Raw genomic sequence first — 18,641 nt, forward strand, 5'->3', positions numbered from 1 at the left:
AAATTGAATATAATTTTCGGTAATCGATCGATACAGAAACGAGGATAAAACACAACAAATTGAACTAACAACAACTGTCAAAATGAAATTACGTTATCGAGTTTAGATAAAATCGGTTCGCCGAATCGGTCAGTCTGGCCCCGATAACTCGGTTTATATGTTAATTATAGAATAGTCGCGGTCGTTTGCCGATCGGCAACCGACAAAACGCATAGTGTGATCTGGTACTTTTAGTAATGACTAAATATGACGAAATATAACATTTATGCTTATGATTTTTTTTTTAATAAAATAATTTCATGGATACAAAAATTTTTGTATAGATACTTCTCCCATATTTTTCTATGGTTAATTATAAGTCCCTTTGAAACGCGAGGCCCTTTGAGGTGCGAGGCCGTGGGCAATGGCCCACTTCGCCCACGCCTAGCGCCGCCACTGTTCATAACCCTATAGTCCCTACGAATACGAATGAAATGTTGAAAAATATAATATTTCATATATATATTTATATATTATTATATTCATAATATATTAATAAACAATATACAATTTTTTTTTTTATGAGCCCTCGGCAGCATAGGCCATTGGGTTTACATAAGTTTAGATTACGTTACATGTTAAATCGAGTTAGATATATAGGGGAACATAATTTTAAATTTTGGAATGGAGGTTTGCTGCTGTGACGAATTGTACGGTGTCGGGCGTCGGCTATGGTTATGGGATGATTGTGGAGTATTTCGGCAAGCGATTCAGGCAAATTGAGACTTGATCGGATGTTGTGGTATTTACGGCATTCGGTGAGTATGCATGACTATGCAAAAAATCCCTTTAAAATATTGAATAAATATTTTGATTGAGCGATAAATCACCGCGACAATAAAATAGATTCCTACGTAAAAATCGTCTGTAGGAAATTCATTGCGTCAGAATCTTCATCCCACGATATTATAATATAATATTCTATATTTTTTTTTTATTAATCTCAAAAGACCGCGGCGGCTCTGGCCATTGGTCTACATTGCATTACAATTTTACAATATTATTATTAACATTATTAACATTATAAATAAACATAAGTATTAACATTTATAAATATATATACATAAGCCATAGAGGTTATATTACATTGTATAAGTTGGTTATTCTATATTATAATCTAATATTTTTATGGATGATACATTACACCTACTTATGCCAGCAAATGACCATATTTAAGGCTTTTACCGGTTTATATTGTTAAATATTATAAGATATGCAAAATAGTACGGTTATTAAAATCTGAAATGATTTTCGGGGTTTGGGTTATTGTTGTAATTAATTATTATTATTATTATTATTTTTATAAAAATGTAAAACAAAACAATTTTTACGATAACGTGGTACCTAGACAAACGTCACAGGCAACAGGCTATCATAATAAGTAATAACGATGATCTATGAATTTTATTGTAAGAGATAATGGAGTTTTATTTGACTTATTGTTTTAAATATTGTCTGTATTTAAAACTTAATGCATGGTTACAATTTGAGATTGCTAGGAGGATTCGGCCCACAAAACAATTACACAGTCCCCAAAGATGTTTAAAACAAATAAAATCATTTTATCATCATGAAATAATTTTAAAAATATACTGTATAATTTATAAAACCAATTTTTAAAAATTGATAGAATTTTTTTGTTCGATATCGCTAAAATCTAATGAAGTTAATCATTAGGTACTTAATCAGAACTTGAACCCTCAGCTGCTGTGAACAATGCATATTGAGATTATCTGTCTTTCCTGGACGATTTGAAATGAATTATAGGATGCTCTCGTGGACCATACTAAAAGTAATTATTATTTTTATATTGTGACCGATTGTTCTATGTACTCGAGCTACCACATAATATTATGAAAAGAAAATGTTAAAATCAACGCCCAAATTGCGTAAGTGTCTTGAGAGTTGAGATGCATGTGTCATGTGTGTGTGAAAGTTGCGTGTTATAATGATTAATAAGCATAGACCTTATAGCGTATACTAATAGAAGAGTAATTCACGTTAATGTTGTGCTCAAATATCGCCAATATCGGAAACGCTTTTTGTTGATTGGGTTACTTAGTCTGTGACTATACGTCTATACATTAAAAAACATATACAATATTTGAAGTATATATAATTGCGTGCGTGGACCAGTCACTTGGTCACTAAATTGCAGCCTCTACATAACTGACCGCGACGCATAATGTTACGAATTTAGCCAGAGCCAGTCTATGAGTAGCTAAGTATAAACCTTAAGGTATTGAGGTGTATGATAATAATTAATAAGTGAAGAACGCGCACTTATGGTTATTAAGGCACACGCCTCCGCAACACCTAAGTAACGCTTACTCTTTGTGTTGCCTATGTAACTCCTTAAAAATAGACTGCAATACTTTAAATTAAAATTAAAATAGGTACTAATAATGAACTAGTATAATAATAATTATCAGTAGTGTCGAACTAAAGTAGGAACTTATTTTAAGTATTGACGTAATACTTGAGGTGAGTAACTTGAAAAATACATCAGCCAAATTAATTTTTATTCCCCTTGACTCTTGAGATTTGAGTTATCGAGACTCCAAAAAATCTAATTTTTACTTATTTTATATTTTTCAAATTCTAATTCTATGCATGAAAAAGAATTAAGTTTTATTATTTTTTTATTATAACAAATGCCTCGGCAGCTATGGGCCATTGTCTACAAAAAAATTACATAGTATTTATATAAACAATATATAAGTTACATTTAATATGGTAGGTACATTATATTTATAATATATATTACATTTTTTTATGAAGTTCTGTATCCCTTAGGAATTTTAGAACGTTGGTTGTATCGATGTTGAGGTTTTCCGCAAGACGGTAAGTTAGATTGAATTTTTGACGTTGTATATAATTCGTACTTTCTGCAGTCGGTGAGGATGTGTTTAACTGTCATGGGATCGTTACATGTCGCCATGTCGGGCATATGGGTGGGTCTTCTTTCTTCATTAGGAAGGCGTGAGTTAATCGTTAATCTAGTATGGCCTATTCTGAGCCTATTGATAACTACTTCTTCTTTTCTGGTGAGTGTGTTGTTTGGCCAAGGGAGAATATGATTTTTAATTTCATTTAATTTGGTGTTGGATGTTTTCAATTCGTTTTGCCAGATATTGAGAATTATTTTTTTAATTATTTTAATTATTAAGTTTTATTTTATTTCTGTGTATAACTGATAGTTTATAATATAACAATACAAAACTCGTAAGTTGTGGGCGTGGGGATCGAACCTAATTCAATACTTGAAAATTGATGTTCGTTGTCGTTGTGTGATTTCATTGTTCCTAGCTTATGGCGCACGATATTTTAGTGTTTACGTAATAGCTAAATAGGTACTAGCTAGGGAAGGTATTGTTCAATATTGAAAGACATAATATATGGCACGTTTAATTTAAATATATACTCGAGCAGATTTGCTTGGAGAGATGATAAAATTAATTTACTAACATTAGGCCGTTTCTTAGATGTTTATACAGCTGAAAAAATAACCATATGCCTTAGGTATACATAGGCACTTAATTAATTATGGTTATACGTGTTGAGAATGCACTATATAGTTTAAATTCGCACTTTAGTTCTATTAAAATTGATTCATTGATAACAGATATAAATTGACTACACAGAAGAATATAGTAAGTATGCACAACGTGAATATCATGTATATCTATGAGTAAATTTGAAATACTTTCATTAATCTTTGAGTTGTATACTTTCGTTTGACAAAAAAAAAGGGAATAATCCAAATCAAATGTATTTATATTATACGTATAATATAAAGGTGTATATCATATCGTATACACAATACGAATATGAACCGTTATTGTTTTGACTTCCACCGAAATTAATTCTGCGTGGAAAGCAAAATTATGGAAAATGTCTCCACGTATATAATAACAATATTATTATTATAAAATTATTATATTATTTACGATTATCAGTTATAATTTGTACATATTATTTCCAACAACTGAATGAAATCGTTAAGCATTTAAAAAATCGTTTCAGTTTTTATAAAACAATAATGTTTATTGTAACGAAATAAAAAAAACAATAATTGAAATTTTTCAAGCTCTTTGATTTCATTTATGGATTTTAAAAATTAAAAATTATCGTCTTATAAATAAAAAAAAATTTTAATTTATCATATAATTTATACAAAATTATCTTTCTTCTTAATAATTCATAAATCTAATTATGGCTATAGTCAATATAATATCTACTTTTAAAAAGAATTAAAAACTTATGATTTCAATAGACAATGGACATATGACTAGGTATTTTCAGTACATATATTACATAAATACTATTGATACTATTGTTAGTAAAATTATAAATTAAAAGTCTAAATTACAAATTAACTTTCATAAAGGTAACATTATTCATACATGTTTAATGTTTATATATTGTTTCATAGTATAGTTATAATATTTTTCAACATGTTTTTCGCTGAGCATAATAAATTATAGTAATTCTATGAATTATTATTTAGCTATATGCATATATATTTATCTTTGGTATGACAAATTTGAGATTTTTATTTTTATTACATGCTAGGCTTATATATATATTCTATTAATCATATATTACTTTACGAATAAATAAAGGAATAGCACACGAATAACTTAATGTACAATTGGTCAAATAATTTCACTAAACGAACATTTAACTCTTATAATTCTTCATAACGTCTATAAACAAAAAATAAATTTTAAATTAGTAGAGCAAATAGATACATTTTTGAAGACGAATATTTTTAATTTATATAAAATAGTAACATATATTTTAGACTTTAAATAGTTTAAATCAGTAAGTATAATTAACTGAAAATATTTTTGTGAAATTATTGACCTTGATATCATATTATTTACCTATCTAATTTAATACTAAACTATAATAAAATCTTTATTATTATAGGTTTGAGAATTTAGGGTAAACATATGTATGTGGAAAAAACTGAGTATACAATTTTGGTTCAACTTTAAAAAATCTTCAACAATTTTAGCGATTTTTGTATTTTTAATAATATTTTGGAGATCATGTTCCCTGTTATAAACAATGTTTGTGAATTATATATTGACTTACTCGTCTAAAATTGTCTATCTAGATACGCATCTGGTGTACCATATAATATTTGCAATGTTTGATATTCATAAATTATTACGAGTTAAGCTATTAAAAGATCCTCTAATAATCTAACGTTCAATGACCTATATTATAAATGTTGTTTCCCCGTCTACCAGTCTATCACTTGCATTTTGCAAGACGTACCAAAATATTTTTCTTTGACTTTCATTATATGGGCTCTAGGTCAATAGATCAACGAGTTAATTGACTCAATTAAGTAATCAAAATACGTAACTGTTATCTGTGATCATTAAAAAATAAATAATATCTATAAAAAAATTATCCAAATATTAAAATATGCAGTACTTACATTCGATAATACAGTTAACTCAGTACCTTACACAGATTATATTCTATTATTTATCGATCAAGAGTCCAATATACTGATCCAACAAAAGTCAAATTTGTTATGAAAATAATATTAAATATTGGAAAACAAGTGCATGTAAAGTGTCATATTATGTAAGTAAGTTATAGCTTATATAAATACCTAATACGTTTATATTGAACGATACAAAACTAATCTCACCGTTTATCAGTAGATTCTTCCAATTTGAAGAACGACAAAGTAGCCATAGTTAATGAGACCATCAATAATATTAGTTGGACATATATTCCAAAATAATTGCTATAGTAAAAACTTACAGCAGCTGCTATTGACTAAAATACAATACAATATTACATATTATATTGTTTAATTATAAATATTACAAATAATTATTAAATACAAAACAATACCTGCATGAAATTAAACAAGGCCGTGGGTGGAGCACTATTTTCAGAATACCAGAGTCCAATTAAAATATAAAGTTGAGTATTGAAGCAACTGTCACCAAAACCCAAAAGAAAACTGCAGAAAATTGCTAAGTTCTGACTAAAATTGTATATAACTATATGTAAGTATTTACTATGTATGGGTGCATATTTCATGATAATAATGTATGTTTAAAAAAAATATATTTCTATATTACTTGGGTTCAATAAATGATTTGGCAGTTGTATCACCAAATGGTGAGTCATTCGGTAAATTTATAAATATCAAACCGTATGCAACGATATTTACGATAAAACCCAATAAAATTACTGCTGGACGATTTAATCCTTTCAAATTAGCGTTGTTGTCAGAAGTCTTTTGGCCGAAAATACTGAATATCAAACCTCCTACGAAAGTTTGAATGTAGGTATTTTAATTGTTCAAAGTAATAATTAAATGTTGTTAGTGTGTTGTAACCTAAAACTTCACCAACGCCGATCAATATTCCAGATAATCCAACAAGCTGTTTACTATTGGGACCCATTCTTTTAGTAAATCCAATACTTGAACTATAGACACCAGCATAGAATGACAAATGTAAACCTGCGCAATTATTCCAGAACAAATAAAAACACGATATTATTACATCTGAAAATAATTTTTATACCAACCAGTAAAAAAAAATGTTACATTTAATAAGCACATTTCTTTGCTTAAAAAAAGCGACACGATGTTTTTGATTTCTTGAATAGAACTTATTGTTTCTACTCGTTCGTTCACAGTTCCGTCTGGCCTCACAGGAGATAGTAAAAATAAGAATAACAGCGTACCAAATACACTAACAGATATGAGTACGGTATAGATATATTGTCTGGTTGATTCATCGAAATCATATTTATCACGAAGCGCATAAGACACGAATGTATTTCCTAAAATCATACTTAAAACATACACAACAATTATAAATAATATATGAATAATGAAATGTGAGCGTATCTAAGTATTTGATTTTAAAAATACGTAAAATTTACTAAAGCTAAAACCTTATACTCGACAGTGCCCAAAATATTCCCGTATTTCTAGATATTGTAGACGAATCAGAGTTTAGTGTTATGTACGTTCCTTGCCCTGTGTAAATAACTGCAGCACCGAAACCTTGTACCGCAGACATAAGATACAGTAAAAATGAAGACAGCCAGAGAAATGATACTATAAACATACTAAATCCAATGATGGCATTCAGTACAAGTACGTAAGTGTTTAAAATACATCAGTGTATATTTTAAATAATAATATGTAAATAAGTAGGTACAAACGTGTAACAAATTGCGCCTATAAACATAGCCATCTTGCACCCTGTATAATTGACGATTGATGGTGAAATCCAATTAAACAATGCAAATACAAAATAGCTAATTGACAGACTAGTATAGCCATCGCCAGTAAATGAAGGATATTCATTTTGCACGCTTTTCAGTAGAGTTTTCTAAAAAAAAAATATTGAGTATAAAATATGAATATAGAACAATATTAAATTAAGTAGGTAACAATGTGTTTTTTGAATTGATCATAGTATATTTAGATTGTTATTGATAATTATTATTATGAAAATATTTATGATATTGATTTTGCAGCCTATGGACATATTTTTTCACATCTCGCTGGCTTTTATGTTAAAGGCTATAAAGCGATGGCAGCCATGGAAAATTGAACGTTATATTAACTGTAAAAAAACTATTCCTCAAAATACATTTCCAACCAGAAAAGATACTTATAAAATATTTACTTCGATATTTCCTATTGTTTGATATGCAGCAAAAAGAAACATGGATGATACGCCTAAAAGGCTAATGTTGTATAGGCTTTTATTCATTTTGATTTAATTTTGGACTACTGGCTTGATATTTTGAGTACTTTCTGTAAATATAATATTAATTAGTACCTAATAGTTTATATAATATACACTATATTTCAACATTTATCGTAAAAATATTACTATAAATAATTGCCGAATCATAAAATATAATAATAACTTAGCGTTAACTTACATCAATAGTTTACTATAATCAATAATGATCAAATTAAATACAAATTAATAATATAAAAAATATTAGTTGCGCAAAAAGTTGAATATTGAGTATAAATATTAATTACTATAACATAATGTATATATAATTGTTTTTAATTTAAATAATATTTTATTTCTTATAATAACAATACTTAAATAAAATATGTCATTATTGATTTTTTTAAATTGGTTTAAAATTTATATCTTTTATTGCAATTAATTATCTAGAGTGATTCATTTTATGAATTTAATTACTTGTTTGTTAGCAATAATATTATAAATAGTTATTATTAATAACTCAATAATATTATATACGTGCTGTAATTATTGCTATCTATAAATCAAAATTATGCACTTCAACCATACCTAATAATTAAGTAGGTAGCTATTTAATTTTTGCGATAATAATTAAAAAAATAATAACTTAACTGTATAAACAAAATACTTTGAATAATTAAAAAAATTCTACAAATCATCAAAGATTATAACGTGTCTATAATATATTAATATGTGTTAATCTATGCAATTTATGACTAGCAGATATCTTCGTCGTTACTCTTAAGTAATTCTCAAGTAACTCTTACCTACCTACCTAGTCTTTATTAGCTAAGCGTAAACAGTTCTTGTTTTAAACAACTATAGTGATTACCTATGCCGATTTTTAAGGAACACATTAAATATTACGGTTTTTATATTCGTCTTACCTACAGGACATTTATTTTTTGCAGTTTGACCAGATTTATAGTTTTCTAATTATTGTGAATAGTAGGTAGTGACTAATAGTTGTAGTACTATCTATGCCATCCGGTAATTTTTTTAACTTGATTTAAATATTAATTAGGGTTTTCGATTAATTATTATCAATTAAACAATGTATGGTTTACCTATAATTGTATATTACATATTATTATTAATTAATAATATGTAGGTACCAGTGACGGAGCCAGAATTTTAGTATTATAGGTAAGGCTGAGGGCAAGGCTGAGGCCAACATTGTTTAGGGATGCTATATGTGAACTTGATATGTATAAAAACAATTTTGGTGCCATTCCATGTTCAATATTTTCATATATTCATATAAATCATGGTTCATGTCGTTCATGAGATCATTTTTAATACTTAGCCGATTATGATTTATTTTTAATTTAAATTTTAGGGTAGGCCACGAGGGTCCAAGACTTCTTAAAGTGGGTCCGGGCCCACCCTAGCTGGCGCCGCCACTGGTAGGTATTATTAAAATTTACTATGCCCACTAATAGTTATAGCGTTGTAAAGAATAAAAATCGATTTCAAACCAAATGGAGAACAAAAATCAAAGCATACCTATATAATATCATTATTCATTAACCAATGTTGAATTGTAGGCACTTGTAACCACCAAAAACACAATATAATGTAGGTATATAGGGATATACGCTATATAACACAAATTACTATCAAGTTGTATAAACATTTGTGACCAGCGCCAGCAGTACAGACGACGACATCAACACAACCTTCAGAAATCACTGAAAGTATGAAACTAAACCGTTTAACAGCAGAGTTGGGCACAGATTGTGGTAAATAACGCCTAAGGTCAAATGCGAAAATCGACGACTGGTTATCTTCAATATTATATAAATACAGTAATAGTAAACATTAAAAATTCAAATCAACTTTATTTATTCAAACAACAAACGGTGATAAGAAAAAAGGAAGAAACATGGGTTCCCAATTTTTAATTTTTAATTGGTTTTAAATTTGATAAAAATGTATCAATTATTATTACAACAGTTGTAGTGTAGGTACAATAAAAAGAAGCGGATAAATATATATGTTTAGTTATAATTGCTCATCTGACTGTTGTACGCTGTAGGGTGTCGAATGTACCTACTATACCTAATCATTAAGTCAGCCACTGAATAATAATAAACTTATTTTATGATTATTATTTACTTTAAATCATATGATTTACTTAATAAATAAATAAATAACTTAATGTATTAAATTTTATAAGCATTTGAAGTTCAAACGTTGACAAAATTCACGAAAATTTATAGATTATTTTGCAATTAAAACATTATACGTTTTTTGTTTATAGCTAAGCATTGGAAATTTTAAACAAGTTATCTCGAACTTAGTTCATACTGTAACCAAAAAATCTAAAAGATTCTATTAGTGTCATAAGTGAAATTGTATAATAGTTTGAAAATTGAAGTATTTTTATTGTTACATAGTGACAACTGACAACAGCTAAAACACATTTATATATCAATATTATATACCTAGTGGATGTTTAAACTTTAAATCAACTATGTATTTAATTGGCAATTGTTAAAAAAAATGTATTTAAGTGGCAACTGACGTGACTCAGATACTTATATAGTTATATAGGTATTAAAAACAGTAGGTATATAATGATGTATGTTATGACAGTAAATTTAGATAAATGTTTTAGCTTGTGAAATTACTTATTTAAAGAGATTTTATAAAGTATTTAATGTATGATTGCATTAATAAGGTATTGGGTGTAATTATAGATAAATACCAACAGAAGATAAATACATGTAAATTGTAAATACAAATATGTGTACGTAAATAAAAATGAGTGTGTAGTTATATAAGTATTAAGTAAAAAAATAGTTAACGAGTGTAATATAAATTGTAGGTTTAATAAACTAATTCAGAGATATTGGTACCTACATACATTTATTATGTACCTATGCAATTTAGCTATTATAATAAGATCGTTTAATTAAACAATGAATTTGTGTTGTGAATTTGTGATACAAATTCTGTCATCGCAATCCTATGTGTTATATTTAAGTGAAAGCATAGTTTGTAAATGTAAGGTTTTGTAAATTAACTAATATTTTGATGTATTAGGGTAAAATACATTTTAAATATTATGCTGGTACCTATATCGTATATGCTCGAGTGGCAAATAAATACTAAAATATGTCACCTACTAATGAGTACTAAATAATAAAGTTCATATAATTTTTCGTCTAGATATTCTAATTAGATTAACTACAGAATATAAACTATAAAGTATAAATCAATATTTTGTAATTTTAATTTTAATTTAGGTATTAATTGTAATAATTATACATAAAATAATATCATTAATATAATGTTGGTGAGGTGAAAAAATAATATATTGCGATAATGTATCCAGTTTTACCTACCTCGCTAGTACAACTCCGCTATACGAATAACCAAATTACACAAACATAATTTAATGACATTTCAAACACATGCATATGTTATATTTAGTCGTCAGAAAATTAAACTTTGAATGATACTCGTTTCTTGTATTAGGGTTGGTCTAATGCAATAAATAAATTATAGTAAATGGTAAATTAATATCTATACAACTCTATAGAAGGTATACATAATACTAAATTATTAAAAAATCAAATCAAATTATAATTTATACTAAAGAATTTAAAAAATTTGAATTTAGCGATGTTTTTCGAATGAATATTTGTAATCGACTAACAATACTGACCGAAATTTGAAACAGTCTATAATATGAGAATACCATTATGTAGGTCAGTAACGTGCACTAACGCCACTAACAAAGAATAATAATAATAATATACGAGAAAGGATAATCATCATGTATAAATAACCGGTTAGTCGATGTAGATGTCGCCCTTCGACGAATACCACTTCTAGTCAACTTCAAAGTAAATATGAGCAGATATAACTATATACTAAATAAAGGTGGGTACATTTAGATAAATATTTTATTCTAATGTGTGTACAAACTGCATCCATGGGTAGAAGTGGAATTCAGATGGGGGAAGGGAGCGACGATTTAAATAATTTAAATTTCGTTTATAATACACCTACAAGAAATACGAATTAAAAAAAACTATTACCTGAACACACGACAATAAGTAGGTAATATATTATACGGATATAATATTAAAAATCTAAGATTATTATGTAAGTAATTCATTATTCGTTAAAAGTAAAAACATTTAATTGTTTTCAAGTGTTGGTAAAGAAAAAAATTAAAAAATTGAGGTAAACGGGAATTTTAACGCAAAACAATTTTGTTTTGTTGAAACTTATAAACTAATTACCGTATATTCTTTAAATTTTTAACAAATGCTTTAAAGATAATTTTTCTAACATCATAAATAATTCAAAATATGTTGACTCCTTTTGAGCTATTAAAAGAAAGACATGTGAGAAATTTTTGATTTCTTTTCAAATTATTGACGATAAATAATATCTGACAACAAAACAACTCACGTCGTTATTCTTCGTTCAAACATATAATTTAAAGTTTGAAATGTATGAATTTAAAATGTATAAAAAGAAAAATTATGAACGTATTTTTTTGAGAATTTTTGGCTTCGCTGGTTATAGTATGAACTATCTACAGTCTGGAAAGTTTTTATTTTTATCCATTAAAGAATATTTTTAAAAATCTATTGCATGATTTTTAAAACTTACACTTAATTAACATACTGTACCTAATATTAATACATACAGTTATGTTTAATAAATTGAATTATAGTACCAACCTACCTATAGGTATTCATCTATAAACATACCTGATTGATGATCATTTAGGGGAGGATTTAGCTCCACCACAAAAATCGGGGTACTTAGTGTGTCAATTTAATTGATATAAATAAATAATGATGCAATTATTTAATTTCAGTATTAATTTATCGATCTTTGACATTGAATATACTTTATCAGTTAAATTAATTGCGATATGATCAAAAAATAATGAATTGATGAACATCAATCATAATTATTTAATATAGATAATAAAAAAATAAATCACTAACAAAAATTAACAGCTGGTTTATATATTTTCTTATTCATTTATAATAAATTCCATTTTATTTTTCACTAACATATCAAAAGTAATAAATTGCTTTGTTTCGAATTCGATAAATGAAAATCAATTATAAGCTACAAAATAACTCTAGATATTGTATTAAGTATGATATATTAAAATATATAATATGTACATTCGAAACTCAAGACAGTTGACAAGTATTAATATTAAATAAATAAATATATATTTTTGTTAATCAAAACTTACAAAATATGTAGGTACAGTTGAGTATTTTAAAAGTAGGTAACATATAGGTAAGCAGGGCCGTAGCAAGAACCAGTAGCGCCCCTGGCAGAAAACCAAATTTGCGCCCCCCCCACATTCAATTTTTTTTCAAGTTCCATGATCATAATTAAAAAAAAAAAAAAAAAAAAAAAAAAACGTTCTGTCGATTATAACAGACTAAAACAAAAATCCTATTATTTTATCAAATATAAAAATGTTTACCTTATGATTAAACATTGATTATCATATTTATTTAACAATAACTTTTTAAAATTTAACTTTTCTTGCCTTTATTGCTGCAAAGTCATCTATAACATCATCAAATGATATTTGGTCAACCAAACTTTTTTCAATAGACAAAATTGCCATACTTGTTAGGCGATTTTGGTTCATCGTAGATCTTAAATAGTTTTTTATTATCTTCAGCTTACTGAAGCTTCTTTCACACGTGGCTGTGGTGACTGGAATAGTTAAAAATATTCTTAATGCCACTTCAAGATTAGGATAGAAATCTTGAAGTGTATAGTGATAAATAAATAAATAAATACCCTAGCGTAGTTTCCAATATTATGCGAATTCGCGACGAGAAACGTATTGCGATAACGTTAAAAATAAACGGTGGATTTTTTTTTTTTTTTGTAAATTATCATATTTCAGTTGAGATTGACACTCGATGAAATTGCGCCTTTCGTATAATTGCGCCCCTGGCAAATGCCCTCTTGCCAGTGCCTAGCTACAGCCCTCTAGGTAAGTACCTATTTATTTGTTTTAACCATTAGATAGCTTATAAGTTATATTTTATAACTTATGTGCATAGTGCATGTATTAAACATTAGTACTAATAATTAAAAGTAGTTTAGTTCTTAGTTGTGTTAGCACCGGTTTTAAAAGAGATCCAAATTTCGCAATGGCGTCACGAGTATCTGTGAGTTTATTCTATGTGCATGACAATTCTCCGAGCTCCTCATTCGAGGGAATTTATGTGATTAAATTGATTAATGATAAGATCGAAGAGATAACGACAAAAGTTGAAACTCGCGTTGAAAAGAGGGATGATATTGATTTAATTATTAAAAACTTTTCGGCAATTACAGTATATATAATGGAACGAGATATAATATTGCGGCTGTGTGATGATAATATTAAGGTTAAAAATCCAAAAAGAGCGAAGGGTGTATCATTTGAGATTGTAAGAGGTGTGATGGCGAAGGTAAAGTTATTTGATGGAGTGGATGCTACTGTTTATTGTGCGACAAAAGAAATCGGTTCGAGACATGATACATTGTCAGAAAATATCGCTGGCATGCCTGATGTTACATGCATTGCATTACATTGCATGTTACTGTGTTATCTAGGGATGAGATCGATGAACGATATGATCGCCGAAGACGACGTAAAGAAGAGAGGGATAGTGTAAGGTTGTCTACTCCTGCGAAGGGGCGACTTTCTATTACGCCTATCTCCACTCCTCAAAGTATTAGAACGGTTCAGAAGAAAAAAAGTATTGCAAAAAATCTTGACGAAAGGTCAGCAGAAATCGAACGTATGATTAAAGACACGAAATTAAGCGATGGTGAAGATGACGACGTAATAGATCAATCTGATAATGAATTAGGCTCGAATGACGAAGATGAAGAAGATGAGGATTCTCCTGACGTACTGGAGCAGTTGAAGTCGTGCGCTGGCCTTGAGTATACCATTCTAGATGCGGACGTACCGAACTACGTAGTGGCCCAACCACCTGTAAAAGATGCATGTGTAGTTGTTCAGATGTCAGACCAGCGACAACCGATAACCGCCGAAGATGTGAAAATCACGCCACACTGGCCGGATGCCAACCGTGAAGGGTTATTGGCTCTACTTAATCGATATCGAGATGCTTTTGCAAAAAATATTCACGAGTTGGGTTGTACAGACGTGTTAAAAATGGATATAGTTGTTGCTAATGGTGCAGAACCGGTGAACGTTCGTCCATACCGAACCTCTCCCACGGACCGTCAGACTATTTCTACGATCTTGGACGAGTGGAGAAGGGCCGGAATAGTTAGTGATTCAAACTCGCCGTACGCAAGTCCCGTACTATTGGTAAATAAGTCATCCGGAGATAAACGATTATGTGTCGACTACCGCAGACTTAACTCGCTAACAGTCGTACCGCCTTACCCGATGCCAGACGTGGATGAGCAACTCGGAGCTCTGGCAGGTGGTACCATTTTTACTACACTGGATTTGTCAAATGGCTTTTTACAAATTTCGTTGACCGAACAAGCAAAGGACAAGACAGCTTTTGTTACAGAGAATGTCACCGCCCGCTTTGAAAGAATGCCTTTTGGGCTCAAGGGCGCTCCGGGCACTTTTCAAAAGTTGATGAACTTAGTGTTCAAGGACTTGAAAGAAGCAGGCCTAGTAAATACCTATTTGGACGATATTATTATCCCTTCAGCTAGTTGGGAAGATTTGATGCGAGATCTACCAAAAGTGCTCGAGGCTTTAGTAAAGGCACAGCTTACCTTAACACCAGCCAAGTGCAACTTTGGAGCAGAACAATTGGATTATTTGGGATACCGGATTTCGAAAGGCGTGGTGAAGCCAGGCCGTAAAGTAGAAGCGATCGCAAACTTCCCCACACCTAAAGATGCTCATGAAATACGCCGTTTTCTTGGACTGTCGGGCTATTTTAGGAGGTTTATTGTGAATTATGCGATAGTGGCGGAACCGTTGACGCGACTGACGGAAAAAGATGTGCCGTACCAGTGGGGGCCAAGTCAGGAGACTGCCTTCGAGAACCTGAAGAAGATACTTAGTTCGGAACCGGTTGTGCGTATGTATGATCCGTCTGCTGCTGTCATGGAGGTACATACAGATGCCAGCAGTAAAGCACTTTCAGGTATACTGTTATAAGGGCCGCCCTCGGGCCTTAAGTTGTACATACATTACTTTTAAACATAAACAAAAAAAAAATACAATGAGGGATGTACCCTAAACAATCTAGGCCTATAAGGCTATAACCAATTACAATATTAAAGGAACATCAGTGTAAATAAAAAATAAATAAATTTTAACATATCATCTAACATAACATTAATGTTTTAACATATCATTAAATCATAGCTTTTAACATAATTTTATTATAGCATAACATTAACTTTTAACATAATATCGTTATAACATAACTTTATTAAAATTTAATAGTAGTTGTAGTAGCAAGGAGAGGTTAAAAAAAAATATATATACACAAATGGGTTAAGCTTGTCCAAGCCTCACCATACTAAACTCATCACTGTGCTACTTGGTTACAAAATCTTTTAAGTACTCAGGTGCCTTTCTCACTCGTTGGCCCCTGACCACACATGGGTCCTCCGTTGTCGTCAACATTGGTTCTGGTGTCTTTGCTTCACTGTCGGCGTCATGGTGCGGCACCTCCTTCATGTCGCTGACTGTTGACATCTGCCCTGTACTACCTTTATCGGCTAGGGTTGCTTCGTCGCTGTCCTCATCACTGGTTTCGAACACCAACTCCTCGCCCTTCTTGTAATAATTAACATGTGACAGTGTTAACCATGTTCTACCTACCAGAACATCCACTGGTATCACGTTGTCTGGCACAACGATCGCTTCGTGGTCGTGACCTGTGACACCGTCTACACAGTTACGTCCAATACTGTCTCACCGATCGCGGTGGCGCCCGGTCGCGAGGTATCGCCCATCGTGTACAATGCTGTCCTCTTCGGGTGCATCACTGCTCGGCAACGTTCTGCGGCGGTTTTACGTACCAACACGTTGGAACAGCCAGAGTCTATGAGTGAAAGCTGATTTATCATCATTTTCCTCGCAAAATAAATGTATAAAAATAATAAATAATATGTGTAAGACACCTACTGTGGTATCTAATACAAATTTTCAACTGTCTTTAATTCTAATTTCTAATTACTATTCTTTCTCTCGATAATTTGTTTCTTAACAAGTAATCTAACTACTGATAATTACTGAAATTTGAATAGATGAAATTAAAATCTAACGAATATCTTCATATTGTGAATTTATCCAACCATGATCATTGATCAAAGGTACGAGAAATGTCTCCGATTCGGCCATGTCCGATCCGCTAAATAATATGCAATGCATAATATTATTATATTATAGCCGTAAATTTAGTTAGGATAAAAGTTGACAGGAATGTACCTTGAGGGAGGGGGCGTGAGACACAAAGTTTAGTGGCTAAATCGGGACTAAAATTTTGGCTTAATCGTTTATTTTTCGTGATGTTCTTCAATAATTTCAAATATTTGATTGTAATAGTATTTAAATTAATATTATCATAATGAGTCAATTATTGCAATAACATTATTTTTGAGTTTTTTTATTAGATATAAAACAGTATAAAATCAATTTTAACCCACTTTACTAATTAATTAGTACAAATGATAACAATTTAATGAAACCATTTTTTTTGTTACCTATGCATTAACCATTAATTTGTTTTAAAATTATTATGCATACCTATAACTTATAAGATATAACGTTAAATATTACTAAAATGAAAAATGGTAAATACATCTAAGAATTATGTATTATATGAACAAAATTCACATAGAAATGTAACATGATATATATCTTCATGATTCTTTGTTAATACTAGCACAGGCCTCGGGTGACAGGGGTGAGGGGTCCAGAGTTGCATATATTATAAAGCTTTACGCTCCGCCTGTGCCTACGCCTACGGTTATAGTCTTAGTCCGTAGACTTATTGATAATTAACACAAAACCATAATATGTTTATTTTAATCAATTTTTATTTACGTAAGTACCTAATTTTTGATTGTTCTGTACAGTTTTATCAACGATAAATATCCTAGATATAATGTGTCGAACTAGTCAATCGAAATATTTACTTATTTTGAAATTACCACGAGAGACGAGACTCAATCTGAAACTAGAAAAGCTGCTACAAATTTACGTAAATTTTATTACAAAGACCTAGATGAATTTTCTGATAATTAATTATACATTTTTATTGCATCATTTTTTTTATAAAAATTGTAAAATATAAAATGCTTATACCCGTCAACAATTTGATAAAATTGAAAAAGTCTTTTCATTCTTTGACTGCTGCAAAGTAAATTTATTTATGCATTCAAACATCTCTACGTTTTTTCAATAGGACCTTTGAAAGTCCGAAGTAGATAGGTTCTTAAATTTTTGTAAGATGTATTGATGTATAGTTATTTCATGTCCATCAATTGATTTTGAATAGTTAAAAACTTTGAGGAGAAATCTCATGATTTTGTGAATATCCATTGTTTGATATTCATGATGTACCTATTATATTGTGATGTTAAAATACGACACTGAATACAAGTAACAAACCATATCAATGGAAATAAGTAATAATTGTATAATAACCATTAATTATATAGAATCAATGGTAATAACTAATAGATATTCTTTACAGTTTGCATCACCATTCACCAGGATGCTCTAAAATAGTAAAATGAAGTGACTTCTATCACATTATAGTAAAAAAAGCTAGATTTATCTAATACTGGCAGCTTACAGACATGTGT

The 18,641-nt window shown here is 29.7% G+C and overlaps 1 protein-coding gene and 1 pseudogene across 2 annotated transcripts; both read right to left on the minus strand.

Annotated features, from left to right (window-relative positions):
* Positions 1 to 1,039: 1,039 nt before the first annotated feature.
* Positions 1,040 to 3,211, minus strand: LOC149058186 (uncharacterized; annotated as a pseudogene).
* A 1,007-nt stretch (positions 3,212 to 4,218) lies between these two features.
* Positions 4,219 to 11,542, minus strand: LOC107173296 (UNC93-like protein MFSD11). 2 transcript variants are annotated; one of them, XM_089220037.1, is made up of 10 exons: positions 9,330 to 9,507; positions 7,725 to 7,855; positions 7,255 to 7,424; positions 6,982 to 7,158; positions 6,610 to 6,878; positions 6,416 to 6,541; positions 6,156 to 6,345; positions 5,923 to 6,058; positions 5,714 to 5,844; positions 4,219 to 4,748 (listed from the first exon to the last, which is right to left on the minus strand). In XM_089220037.1, the coding sequence occupies exons 2-10, from the start codon at positions 7,809 to 7,811 to the stop codon at positions 4,730 to 4,732; spliced, it is 1,305 nt and encodes a 434-aa protein (XP_089076163.1). In that variant the 5' UTR covers positions 7,812 to 7,855; positions 9,330 to 9,507; the 3' UTR covers positions 4,219 to 4,729. The 2 variants fall into 2 exon arrangements, with proteins under 2 accessions (XP_089076163.1, XP_089076162.1); XM_089220036.1 differs by lacking the exon at positions 9,330 to 9,507 and adding an exon at positions 11,174 to 11,542 and having other exon boundaries at positions 4,222 to 4,748.
* Between the last annotated feature and the right edge of the window lie 7,099 nt (positions 11,543 to 18,641).

The sequence above is a fragment of the Diuraphis noxia genome, unplaced genomic scaffold (assembly GCF_037042655.1).
Source record: "Diuraphis noxia isolate RWA-SAM2 unplaced genomic scaffold, SU_Dnox_SAM2 contig0002, whole genome shotgun sequence".
Lineage (NCBI taxonomy): Eukaryota > Metazoa > Arthropoda > Insecta > Hemiptera > Aphididae > Diuraphis > Diuraphis noxia.

Bases quoted from the DNA above. Each gene is read 5' to 3' on its own strand.
- LOC107173296 (XM_089220037.1), bottom strand. From the start codon at position 7,811: ATGAATAAAAGCCTATACAACATTAGCCTTTTAGGCGTATCATCCATG. The intron at 7,425-7,724 runs GTAAATATTTTA...TTTTTTTTTTAG, and splicing joins AAACAATAGGAAATATCGAA to AAAACTCTACTGAAAAGCGT. The intron at 6,879-6,981 runs GTTTTAGCTTTA...GTATGTTTTAAG, and splicing joins TGGGCACTGTCGAGTATAAG to TATGATTTTAGGAAATACAT.